The sequence below is a fragment of the Colossoma macropomum genome, unplaced genomic scaffold (genome assembly GCF_904425465.1).
Source record: "Colossoma macropomum unplaced genomic scaffold, Colossoma_macropomum, whole genome shotgun sequence".
NCBI lineage: Eukaryota > Metazoa > Chordata > Actinopteri > Characiformes > Serrasalmidae > Colossoma > Colossoma macropomum.
The window spans coordinates 49,222,673-49,236,608 of record NW_023494789.1 but is presented as its reverse complement, the minus strand read 5'-3'; the positions used below and the strand labels follow the sequence as shown (position 1 = coordinate 49,236,608).

The window sequence follows — 13,936 nt, the reverse complement described above, 5'->3', positions numbered from 1 at the left end:
TCTTTGGCCTGGCACAGGAAAAGGCTGAACAGATAAACAACTGGTAATTGGTTGTGGCATAACGAGCGGATTTACATATTCCGTCCCACACAGCAATCAGATTTCCATCGACTAACAGAAGACGCATTTGACTACCAAGTGTAAATGCATGTTGCCAAAATCTCAGACACATGAAGTGACAAAGTGCAGTCTTTGAGTCTTGGTTCCTGTCAGTGGTTCTTCGTCATGCTTTTAAGGAGTTTTTCCTCCCATTCGCACCTTTAAATTTCTGTAAAGCTGTTTTACTACAATGTCTGGTGTAGAATGTGCTTCACAAATTGAACTGAATTTAAACTGTGCTGTATTGAATGTCAGCATTTAAGCTTTTCTTGCCCAAGTTTAACGGAAGTGGACAAGAGAGGAGTTCCACTTCATTCTCTTCTGAGTCAGCGCTTTCAGCCTCACTTCCACTGAGATATTGAGACGACACATCGGCGTCAGCGCCAAATCACTTAAACTGACATCTGTGTGATCCCAAATCTGAAATCTGAGGTGATCCATCGCTCTTTGTTTGTTAATCGATATGTTTCACTCTCCCCATCTCTCTCTCGTCATACCCAGCATTAATAACCTGACAACATGTTTGACGCGAATCCAAATGCGAGTGGTGAATCAATTTTTGTTGAATTTTGATGCGGCACTTGCTTTGACGTGCAATAATTTGGGGTCAAAGTGTTTGACGGCAGGTTAATGAGACAGAAACCCCGTCCTGACCTGAAGTGCACCGACCCACCTGACTCTTCTTTAATTTGGGAACTTTCTTCATAAATGTAATGAGGCTGTAAATGATGAGAAAACAAAAGAACTACTACAGGAATTTCAATCTTTCGGGTTCACCGTCGCCCCCCAACCGCCCCCTCCCCCCAACCCTCATCGCAATGGTAACTTCCTGCAAATCCTTGAAGCGTCTCCTCCTTCACTTCACAAAACACACAGCACCGTGCACCCTCATTCATATTTAATACTGCATAATAACTCGCTGCAGCAGCGACATGACAGAACTCGTATCCGGGGTCCCCGAGGGCCCCCCACGCTGCGGTTGTGACAATACGCACCGTTTTCATCTCATTAGGAAATAAAAACCATTTCCCATCTTTGCTAAGATTCGGTGGCCTTGCTGAGCTTGCTCCTAGCGGCCTACCGCTAATCAGGCTGAAGGAAGAGCAGATGAGTTTGTGTTTCTGTCTAATGAGAGCAAAGCAGACGGAATACATTCAGCCATTCATGTTTTACAGACGCAGAAAAGGCAGAGCTGGTAGCAAGAATAAAAACACTCACAGTTGTACTCAAAAGTTTGAACACCCAAGGTCAAATGTTTTGTTGATTGTGTTGAACATAAGTTAACACCTCTACAGAGAATACACTCAAACGTGGCAAGTTTAAGTGCACAATTTATATTTATTTGCTTGAACATGTTGGAAAAAGTAAAATATAAAACATAAAATGTGCCATAACTTTTGAACAGCCCACATTTCATGTTTCCAACATGTTGAATTCAATAAACATTAATTGTGCATTAAAGTGTGCAGAAGTGTGTTCTCTGTAGAGGTTGTGTTCAGTTATCACTTAGAAAAGCAACAACACATTGACCAGGGGTGCCCAAACCTTTGCATACATCTAGGTTTACTAATTATGAGTAGATATGAAAGATGCACACCCAGTCAAAGGATACTTACACCCAAACCAGGGCCTTCTTGATGGCTTGTTAAGAAGAGCCATTTTGTCCTTTCAACAAAAATCAAGCCACCTTGGGAGCCACATTTTATATCTATTTTACCATCTTGGCTGTTAATATGTCTCAGTATGTGCTGATGTTCTAGTTCAGGCTAAAAAAATAAGTGAAAACAGAGACTCACTTTGCTCTCCTTTAAGCTTTAGCTCAGCTATAGCTGCATTTCTTGCATCTCCGGCAGGAAACTTTTTCTCAAAAGCCAAATAGTTTCTTGTAAAATGTCTCTCAACATTAGATTTTTTATGAGGCTGAAGTCGCTTCTCATTCGCCAACTTCTTGTTCGAATTTTCCCGTTCCACCTTAAATGGTGCATCAATTACATAGAGCATCAGTCACCATATAAGGTGGAACGGGAAAATTCAAATAAGAGGCTGGCGAATGAGAAACTGACTTCAGCTTTGTGATTTTTAGTGTTTGACAGTTTCTCGTTGCAGGTTAAACGTATCAGGAAACCAGCTGGAGTGATTATAAATGCAAATAAATCAGTTTGTCACCAAATCATCGATGTTCATCTTAAATCTCTCTCTTTGCCTTTTCGTTAGCTACTAGCTAGGCGAAATTCTTGTCAGCGTTGTTATGGTGACCAGCAGTCTGTGTGCCGACCTTCAGGGTTAAAGGGTGAATTAGCAGTTCTACATTAACTCCAGAGTTTAAGACCATTTATTGTTAAACTGTGTTGAACGATCAGCAGAGCTTTATTTTACTGTAAAGGAGGATTATTTTATTTTTACCTACTAATCTAATTCAGCTGTGGAGCCACAACAGGGCAGTAAAAGAGGAGCTACATGTTGCCATCCCCTGGCTCAGATGGCCTGATGCCATATTGTGTTTTATCTTTATTGATTTAAAGACTTTACCTTTTTCCCAGTAATATGGGAATCTATGAAAGTTCAGTGTTCGCTATAGTGTAGAGATGTGAATCTTTGAGCTGACTGGATTGATCTGATTCACAATTCATTGGGTTTTTTGATACAATTAAAAAAACTGTGTGTATTAAGATGAGCTGCACGTTTAGCTAACTGGCAAACTGCACTACCTTCTAGGAGTAAAAGCTTTATGTTACTGTTAGCTGCACCACAGAACATTCACATGTAGAGCGTTGGCTTGTCAAATTCTGATAAAATGAAATTAAAACCAAAATTGAGAGCTCTTCATGATCTGCAGTGCCTCAGTTGTTCGTAAATTTTGTTTCCTCATTTATGCTCAAAGTCAGCTTGTGAACACTGTCTCAGCCATTCACACTGTAAGTCGGTGAAGCCAGAGGAGAATATCACATGTACTTGCGTAAACAAGTTTGTTTCGGTAAGAAATTGTGATTCATTCTATTCGTAGTATTAAAAAAAACAATATTTGACCACCCTGCGATGGACTGGTGACCCGTCCAGGGTGTATCCTGCCTTCCACTCAATGACCGCTGGGATAGGCTCCAGCTCCCTCCCACGACCCAGAAGGATAAGCGGCTTAGAAGAAAAATATCTGACCAAAGCAAACTACTCAAGATACAATTCTCAAGAAACTACTCAATACAGTTGCCTTGGGAGGAATTTATCCACTAGTGTAGTGGATAACACGACTGCTCTCCATGCACTGGGGTTCAATTCCCTGCCTGGGTGAGCATGCTACACCACACCAATAAGAGTCCTTGCGCAAGACTCCTAACACGACATCCGCCTACCTCTGTAACATCAAATTGTAAGGTGCTCCGTCTATGTTAGTTGGTTATTCTTCAGTTAAATTCAATTTAAATGTTTGGTCCTTTTAAAAAACTCAGACACGTATCTGCAGACGGTCAGCACAAAAGCCTCCTACCTTTCACCATTAGGGTCCCGGAGCTGCTCGCTACACCAAACTGGTTTTGCGCCATACAGGTGTAGACGCCGGCATCTGATTTACTGGCATTGGAGATCCTCAGACTCCCACTGTCCAGAAGAGTGATCCTGAAAGACAGACCAGACAACACATAGCTACAGATCAAAAAGCACTAAAAACTAATTTGTTGTAAATGTAATTCTGTAATTCTGTGATATAAAATGTTGTGCGATTCAAAATGATTACAATATTAATGCTAAAATGATGCGACTTTGGACCAAAAAAAGCACAACATTGGACCTAAACCTCCAATTTTGTCTTTTTTTGTTTTGTTTTTAAACACCATTTCACAACAGCAGCTGCTCTTTACTTTGTGTGAATGTTTCATGATGAAGGGACCAACAGAAATGGTTCACAATTACACGGAATAACACTTTTTTTCCATCTCCTGCAAAGTTACCATTTTAGAGATGCAAGGTTTTGTTCTGACAGTGACAGCATTTAAATGTATACAGATAATTTGCATTGAGTGATATTATAAATAATATAATCAGTTCAACTCTAACTAAAGTATAGTATTTAACCCTTAATAACTTCTGATTGTTCCAAAAGTATCAAATGAAATACCAGAATAAAAAATACCCTTTGATTTCTGTGATTTATATTATGTAAATCTTTACTGCATAAGTCAATACGTGACTATAATAACAAAAATAACAAAAATGGGAAATGATTTTAGAGTGACAGTGTATGTTAACGACAGCTATGGTGTAAAAATACCATGCAACTGTAACAAAGAGATTTCAGCAACAATAGCCCAGTCTCATTTCAGCCATGCTAACCTACGCTACAACCATGAGCTAAAAGGTTTGTTCATCTGACAATCTTGACAAGTGCACCAGCGCCCCCTACTCTGAGGCACTGGATTGGTTTGTTCCCACTAAGTTTTAATGCTGCTTTGAAGTGCAGGCGAGGCGATAGTTTTCTCCATGGAGGAACTCGTTCACTCGAAGTGTGTTTATGTAGGTTATTGTGAATGATAAACAGAACATCAAGGTTATGAAATTTTATTTAAGATAAAATTTAGCTGGTATCATTTTGGCATATTTTAAACTCATATGAAGCAGGAAAAAATGCAGGATGACTGTATATGTTTAAATCTACTATACCATTGCAATTGATTATATGTATAGAGTTGATTTTCATAGTTTGTTTGTTTCTATCCATGAAACAACACTGATGTCACAACTCGGCCAATTCACGCTGCATCGCAAATTTCAATATACCCAACTTTGAAGGACGTTTATATGGTGCCTCCTGATGGGAAACTCATTTTTCCAATAAAAACAACACCACCTGAAAGGAGCAAAAGTTCCCACCAACATTTAGTTTATTTAGCTCATGTTAGTCCAAGACATTCGTTATGACTCGGCCAATTCAGGCTGCATCAAAAATTTCAATGTACCCAACTTTGAAGGACGTTCACGTGGTGCCTCCTTATAGGAAACTCATTTTTCTGGTTAAACCAACACCACTTGAAAGTAGCGAAAGTTCCCACCAACATTTAGCCCATTTAATTCATGGTTAGTCCCAGATGTGCCTCTTCTGAGTTCACATCAGGCCTGGCGAGACAACAAGACACCTAAAATATAAACCTGTTCACATCTCAGCGTAAGCAGCGCTCCTGTGGTCTCTGGAGATTTTACTATTTGCTACAACCCACCAGTAAAATGCATGCAAATATATTCTTAAGACATTCCACCTTCGTAGGCAGAGCTCCGCTAGTGACAAATAAGACAAATCTGCTCTTTCATAAGGACTTCAGAGACGCTCATAGACATCAAAGGGAAGCCCAGCGCTCCTCTACAGAACACCTCCGAAACGGTCAGGGATCCTCAACAACACGTCCCGTCCTTTAAAGTAAAAGGCAAGGAGTGGACCTGGCGACCTCAAGAGAACAGGGAACGGGAGGACTTCTTCATTAATCCATGGAGGAGCTCTAATTATCCCAACTGCTCTGCTGAATCTGCAAACTGTAAATATGAAAAGGCCCCAGGCTCAGCTATAAAAGTGAGAGAGAGAGAGAGAGAGAGAGAGAAAGAGAGAGAGAGAGAGAGAGGCACACTCACGCTTTGTCGCATTAGCGACGCCACCAATTTGAAATGCTCTGATTGCTCGGGAGAGAGCACGCTTAATTGGTGTGGACAAAACATGGGATATGAATAATCCATTTTCACTAACTGTAGACTTCATTAATGAATGTGAGGGAAAGGATCAAAGCAAACAATATATTTCTCGGTAATTAACCAGGTTCCACTGTGTCAAAGTGTATCTGTTCGCCCAGAGCCTTGATTTCTAGCTGGACTCAAAGCACCACCACACTGGCTTAAAGCCTCTGTTTGGGTGGAGAGCGGGTGTTTATTTTAGTGACGGTGTGGGTTTTACTCAAATTAGGGTACAAAAAAAAAATCTCCAGTATGAATCAGTAATACAGTTTCATGCCAGCATTCAAAAAGTGTCAGACTATAACTGTCTTCTGTTCTGTACTGTATTACTGCACCACATGCCACTGCATACTCTCTTCTTGGGAAATTCCCATCAGAGCTTCTGAACCAGCCAAGAAACTACTGTAATTCTTTCTGGTATGTACAGCACTTGGGTAAAAATATAACATAGTGACTGTCCAAGACATTTTCACGATACACAGTATGTGTCATGATGTTTAGTTTGTCTGAGGTTTAACACGTTGGAAGAGACAGGAAAAGTCACAGTAGTACTACATTTAAAACATGCAGTCAAAAACTAAGAAATTAAACCATTTTTACTCAATGTTTCACACGTTGTGTGGCACTAAAACCAATTAAACTAATTAAAGACTAATTATGCTCTCTTTGTAATGAAACATGCAGTGGGTCAGTGTTTTGTAAAAACAGGAAAGCATATTGTGCGACAAAAGGATGTAATTTATCACAATACACCTTTATGACCCAAATTAAAATAATAGTTCTTAAAACAGAAATATTATTCTCTCTTAAGTTAAGTATTATTCTCTTGGCTTGGCTATACAGTCTTATCGATAGCCTTTAATAGGTATTAAAACTTTCCTCTGTAGGTTTTGGGGATTTGGAGACCTCTCTGGTGGAAATGTGTAATTGCATGCAACATGTGGGAGAACTTTTTGAAATGCGGGTTGTGTTTCGGACCCCTTCACCGAACGGATGAGTCTGATGATTGAAAGAGAATTCAAAGAGAACTTAGTCAAAACTGTTTTGATCCCAAAATCAACATTATACTGATGAAAATATGACAATAATCGTAGATAATTCGGGATAATGAAGGACGCGTCTTCTGAGGATGTGAGTGAACTATCTACTATTGTTGTTTCAGTATAATGTTGATTCTGAGACCATGTGAGACCCAAACACCTTCTCTTTGAGTCCGTCTGTGTGACTAATATGTAAAGGTGTATGATGTGGTGTGAAAATCTCCCAATCTGATGCATCTGACATTTAAATTATTATTTCGGGCTTTACAGGGCGACTCGCAGCAGAGCATGCTCACCATATTTTAGCGTGTTTTTCACTCTCCTCGCTCAGTAAGGACAATAACAAAATAATATTACACAGTGCTTTACATTTTTAAGGTGCTTCACCCTCATTTACAGAAACTGTAAAGAACCATCAGTTTCATTTTTGTGTCAGCCTTGAAGAGTTAACTAGATTTTTAATGTATGAAAAACATAATAGATATATCCTCAAATATTAGTCAAGTCTAAACCTGTATGATTAAAAGCAATTATCTGCCAATACCGATATGAATCTGAAAACAGATAGTTCCGGTCCTAAAATCTGATTGGCTTAGCCGCGTTCGAAGCTGTTGTAAAATCCTTGATATACCACACCTATGACCGCCTCACAACAACCGAACTCTGTATCACTGCACCACGGCACAAACAACCCTTCTGCTGTTAATGGAATAATCTTTGACTGTAATGCTGCTAATATGGACCACCGACTATATTGATGAAGCAAGAACCCGTTTTTGGTTAAACTGAGAGGCTGAAAACTTACGTCCTTAATTAGAACTAGGCTGGTCAGTTAGCTAACAGGCTAAAAGAGAGATAACAGCCAAAACAACTCCATCATTAATATCACAGGATTGAATTAAAGTACTCATGTATGATTCACTGTAAATGGCAGTGTAAAAATCTAAAAAAATGTCACCTGAATGTCTTACATGCTTCAAATTTCCGTGTTTCGGTCAGAAGTTGCTTCAAACCCAGACTGAATCCCAAACCATACTCCCTAAATAGTGCGTTAACTAGGAAAGTCCCAAGTGTGTCCCAAATACCTATTTCTTAGCTATATTTTGCTCTGTTGGACTGCAGGATCCAGCATTTAAATTCCTACGTAGTGCACTATGTAGGGAACAGAGAACCATTTGGGATTCAGCCCCAGCACAAGAGGGGTGCCGCTGGATTGGTGCTAAATAAGACTCATGGTGGTAATTTGGAAACCAGAAAGTACCTAAAAAGCGAAGGTTTTTGCATTATGTGGGCCACTGTTTTATAAAAGCAGTAAGCCACTATTGCTTTAGTAAAGTTTGGCGACACTTTACTTGGCTAGTGCACTTTAGATCCTGTAGACACTTAACTCACCTTTAACTTGTATTCAACTAAACGTCGATAAAATTCTATCCAGGGGCTCTTTGGGCCTGAATAAACGTAAATACATTGTAGAACCAATCTCCCCCTTTACACAATAGGTATCTCAGTAAGTTTTGCCCTCAATCTGCAAGAGAACTCTTACAGATTGCCTGAAGTATTTCCTTTATCTCCTTCAGTCTCACATTTCTGTCAGACGCTACACAAAGTTTATATTAGAATTTTTAGTTGCGCTGCAATGCACGTCCCAACATTCATCCTCAACGGCGCCCCTCTCTAAGTTCATTACCCTGTGGTGTTTTCCACTGCTGTAATGAGGAACACTCAACAATTAACTTACTAGTCTTTTTTTTTAAGCCAAAGCTAATTTGCATCCTTTCCACAAAAGTTCATTTTATCTGTAATTAGAGAGGTTACTCCAATAGCTTTGGTAGGGTAATGTGCAACAAGGAGCTAGGAGCAAAGCATTAGCTGTGATTTGGGAGTGTCTATATTGCACCGTCTGTGGCCGGAGCTCCAAAATTGGATTCTGCACAGAGAAAACTGTTGAAAGTAATCTGCCTTTGAAAGACTTTACCGAAACTTTTAGGCATCCTGAAGCCAGAAGACCACAAATCATCAATAACTGGTCACTGTAAAACAAACACATCCATTACCAATCAGGACGTTTGTGCCTTCTCTCTCTTCTAAAGAGTCATCTAACAAACGGGGAAAGGCTGCAGCAACACATTGTCTTATCTAGATCACAGAGTGACCTGGTTTATGTTCAGCTCTCCTGGTTTCGCAGCTGCTGGGGTTGATTTAGCCCCACAAAACACATGCATTTGTTCTCTTTTGTCTTCATATAGAGACGCTCGCTCTTTTCTCCATTGCAGGGTGGCTTCATAGGCAACACTTTCCTCCACAGTCTATTAAGGTCTTGGTATTAACCAGAAAGGTGTGAGGTACAAACGCCAAAGTACTAGGTAATTATTTTAGATAACATGATGGTGACCAAGTTCCAAGAGAGTTGAACTAAATTACACTGTAAAATTACATGTTTAGGTTAAGTCAAACAATCTCTAAGTATCAAGGATAAAGTTATGACATTTACATTCATTTTTTAGATTCAGCACTCAGATTCAGTGGCAGTAATGCTAATTAATCAACACTCAGTAGCAGGAATGTCAACCAATCAGCACTCAGTAGCAGTAATGTCAACCAATCAGCACTCAGTAGCAGCAATGTTAACCAGTCAACACTCAGTACCAGTAGTGCCAATCAATCAGCACTCAGTAGCAGTAATGCTAACCAGTCAGTTCTCAGTAGCAGTAATGCTAACCAATCAGCTCTCAGTAGCAGTAATGCTAACCAGTCAGTTCTCAGTAGCAGTAATGCTAACCAATCAGTACTCAGTAGCAGTAATGCTAATCAGTCAGCTCTCAGTAGCAGTAATGCTAACCAGTCAGTTCTCAGTAGCAGTAATGCTAACCAGTCAGCTCTCAGTAGCAGTAAAGCTAATCAGCACTCGATAGCAGGAATGTCAACCAATCAGCACTCAGTAGCAGTAATGTCAACCAATCAGCACTCAGTAGCAGCAATGTTAACCAATCAGCACTCAGTAGCAGTAATGCTAACCAATCAGCACTCAGTAGCAGCAATGTTAACCAATCAGCACTCAGTACCAGTAATGCTAACCAATCCAAAACCCAGTTCTAGTTTTGTTTATCATATACATTTCCATGGAAGTATATTAGACCATCAAAACAGGCAGAAATTTTATGGCTATTGAAAATGTCTTCAGTCAAAAAAAAATGCATAGGCTGAATCCCATTTCACCCCTCGCCCCTACCACTCAGCCCTAGAGTAAAGTGTTTTGGCCACATGACCCTCCAAACAGAGAGTTTTCAGAGACTCCAAACAGAGCATTATGAGAAAAAAAGAAAAACCAGCAAGACGGCTGAACAAGAGACCAAAGAAACCAACAGACCAACCTACAGAGCAGCGCTAGGAGCTGTTAATGAAGTGATGCTCTTTTTATTTGAGGGTCCCATTTCAGAGGGAAGATTTCAACCACTACCCTGTAACTCAGTTCCAAGGGGCAATGAGACACTCGAAAACAAGTGGTAGGGGTAAAAATAAGAAATGGGATCAGGCCTATGTGTTTGTGTGCCATTGCCATATTGAGACTGTACACTGTCTGCATTTTGCTAAACAGCTCTAAGAGCTTTCAGGTGTAGGAGGAGGCTGTGTGGGTTTGGGTAGCGAAATTAAAATCAACCGTGTTCAGGGATTCTGTGTGAACACAGACATCTGGGCTGTGACGTGCAGTGGAGACAGATTCTTCAGCTCATCAATGGAAGGCCTGGAGAGCTCTTCTGTCTCCCTCACATACATCCGCACCCAGCTCTCCGCTGAGTTAGTGCGGAGGAGGAACGTATCAATAATTCACCAGCGCAACGACCCAGAGTGCCACTCTTCTCATCCCCGGATCACGCCGGCTAATGAGTACACCCATAACCCTCCCATCAGGAGACCCGTCCGTGTAGCGCCGGCAGACAAGAGTAGAAGAGGAGGGGGAATCCCTAAACGCATTCGAGCTCAGCGATAAGTATGAGAGGTTAAAAAAAAAAACCCAAGCTAGCGAAAGAACTCCAAGTGATGTTCCTTTCTTTTTCTGCTTTTCTGCTGGAAGACAGGGGGACCATAAATAAGAGTAGTGCCTGAAGGAGCTTTGGCTCCCACTGTGAAGTGGAAATTGCAGGATCTGGAGGAGAATGGCCTTGTTATCTCCAACAACCCTCAACTTTTCTGCAAAGAAATTCAGGGTTTGAAACCAAACCCATTCCATACAGCCCTCCGCCCCACTCCTTCATACCTTTTATTTAGTCTTTACTGGTTTATTTCTCTCACAGAGTGAGGTTATGCTGCCTCTCTGACAAATGAGAGCTCAGAATTTCCCGTCTGAAATGCTCACGCAACATCTCGGACAGATGCTCACAGTAAGCTAGCGCCTGTTCGGCTGCTGTGAGTGTACAAAAGCTTTTGAAAAGAGTCACATTTGATTTAAAGAGCTGTTTCAGGGCCCGTATCCTACAATTTTCTTGCATTTTATTTCTTTGCACTTATTAAATTTTCCTTTTAATATAATTTTCACATAAACTTTTTCCAACCACTCTTTATCTCTTGCTATTTTTGCTACTGTGCCTTTATTCAAAAGTTCGGGCAACCTTTGTTGACTTTCTACATGCGACTTGACTGTAAGACTAAAATATGTATGTTCTGATTGGCTGTGCCTCTTTCAAAAAGCAGTCCAGGCTGAAACATTCCCTGTAACTTCAGCATGAGTGGGCGGGGCTAAAGGCTGTAGACCGAATAGTCGTGTATATGTGAATATATTGATTTCCGTGACATCATAAAAATAGTAATAGTAAATGGGCTGTTTTTATAGCTTCGTTTATATATAAACTGTATGGACTGAGGAACGAATAGTCCAACTTGAAACTTTAACAATGTTTACATACTTTATCAAACCACATGAAAATTTGGTTTTCTGTGATAAGGGCCCTTTCAAAGTGGATGTAGGCTTTGATAGTTCACCTTTAATATAGCACCAAATATTGCATCCATACATATTGCGTACTGCACTGCCACTTTGTTTATACATACATGCATATACAACCATTAACATACGTTATTGTTTACAGTGTTTAGTCACTCAGTTCATTCACTGGAGCGGACATGCACGACTGCATCGTCACCTGCATAACATTTATGTGATTTTACTTAATTATTCTTGTACTGCACATTATATTTTATGGTTGTTTTAGTATATTTTATTATATATCTTTACTTCTTCTATTTATGCATCTGTATAGCGTATGCGACTCTTCGGCACTTGTTTTGCTCTTTATCTATCTATCTATCTATCTATCTATCTATCTGTTACGAGTTTAGCGACATAAACAAATAGCCTACCATCGTATGCAAAAGTTTGGGCACCCCTGGTCAAATGGCATGCTTTGTTGTGTGAAAATAAGTCGACACATCCTGTACAAACCAGTTACTGTTTATTTGATGCATTCAACATATTGGGAAAAAATGAAACATAAAATGTTGACCTGTGCAAACATTACAGAACATTTTGTGTTTAATGTTTTATTTTTCGTCTTATAAAATCAACAGAACATGTCTTTTGACCAAACTTTTGCACAAGGCTGCATCATACACAAACAGAAACGGTTCAGAAGGCTTAAAATATGCGATTTCTTCTACTTCAAAAAGCGTCATCATGTTGAAATGACGCCACAGAGCAGCAACTCCTGACTTTCTGAGTGGGAGCCAGGAGCTGGAGGAATGTTTAAATGGATTTTTCCCAGTTAAGGCTTGGTCACAGCTTTAGAGTGGTCAGAAAAAAAGACATATTGCATGGAGAATAAGACCCGCCTGCTTTGTGCATATATTGTAAGTCATATGAGAAGGCCAGCTTACTGAAATTAGACCGTGAGATGAATAATAACACTAACGTCTTCTGCGAGGGTCTCCCCGAGGGCTTGCAGCCGCCGTGTATCACTTAATAAACTTTAAGAAGCTCTCGCTCTCGCCACTCACTCACGGTTTCTATTCCACTTGATGAAACCTATCAACTCGCCACCTGTTCAGATGGAACCGCCATCACCTATAGCATAATCAGAAGTGACGGATGTCAATGAGATGCAAGGCTGAAATGCAGATTCCGTGCATATACATGCAGATTTCATCGTACCGCCTGATAGCCATGATAACATCATTAGTAAACATGAGAACCGAGCTTGTTATTGCTGGATCCGGTGCGCTGCTTTCGCTCTCTGACTTCAGATTGGGGCCTGTGCCGCTAAAAAGCCTAAACGCGGTCTTCATTAGCGGGGGTAAATAACAGCGCCGAGGGAACCGGGGTTAAGATTCGATCAGTGGGACCGCTCAGGCATGTCGATGGAAACGAGAGGGCAATCTATCGCTTTCCACAATTTTACGAAATAATTAACCTTGCGCTGTGGCGTGTTAAATTTCTTGCACCTTTTTGCACTGCAGCTAGCCGTACACAGCGCCTTCAGCCTGCTCTGTATGAAAGTGTATACATGAACATGCACTGACTGCCAGAGCACACGTGCCCACTTTAGCTTTCACCCTTCACGTTTCCAAAGGAAAAAAATCACTAGCTGACAAACAGGCGCCGGGGCCGGCCTGCTGGACTTTTCCATCACGCTTTCTTATTGCGGGGCCGTTTTATCAAGAACGATCACGCTGATAAAGGCAGATGAAACAAGGCAGGATGATGGAGGAGTTCAGAGGCACGTCTTATCCTAAACTTGTCTGGTGGAACTTTGGAGGCCCCTTTCACTTCTATTTGACCCGTTCTCTGTCAAAGCCTCCAGATTTTCCCTCTCCGTTCTGGCAACGTTTGGCAGTTTGTGTTAGCCGTGTGACAAGTACAGATGAGGGTGGCTTTGTATTTAAAGAGTCCCACCGAAAAAGAAAAGGAGCGTCTCTGACCTGCCTGCGGGAGAGGTTTCTAATCATGATCGTATCAAAGCATTTACAGCGCGGGGCCCGGGGGCAGGAAAGGAGTGGCGTGAAGCACGGGTGCGTCGTCCAGGGGGAGAACAGCTCGGTCACAGCGTCCTGAGAACCGAGCTTGTGGGTCAGACCCTCCCAATTAAAGACGCTTTCTTTTA

At 40.9% G+C, this 13,936-nt stretch overlaps 1 protein-coding gene across 1 annotated transcript in view; it reads right to left on the bottom strand.

Annotated features, from left to right (window-relative positions):
• cntn4 (contactin 4) overlaps nt 1-13,936 on the bottom strand; it is a 298,829-nt gene that overhangs the window by 46,638 nt on the left and 238,255 nt on the right. Inside the window, exon 12 of the mRNA XM_036571557.1 lies at nt 3,581-3,708. Coding sequence (XP_036427450.1) covers nt 3,581-3,708 — 128 coding nt within the window. The remainder of the gene's footprint in view (nt 1-3,580; nt 3,709-13,936) is intronic.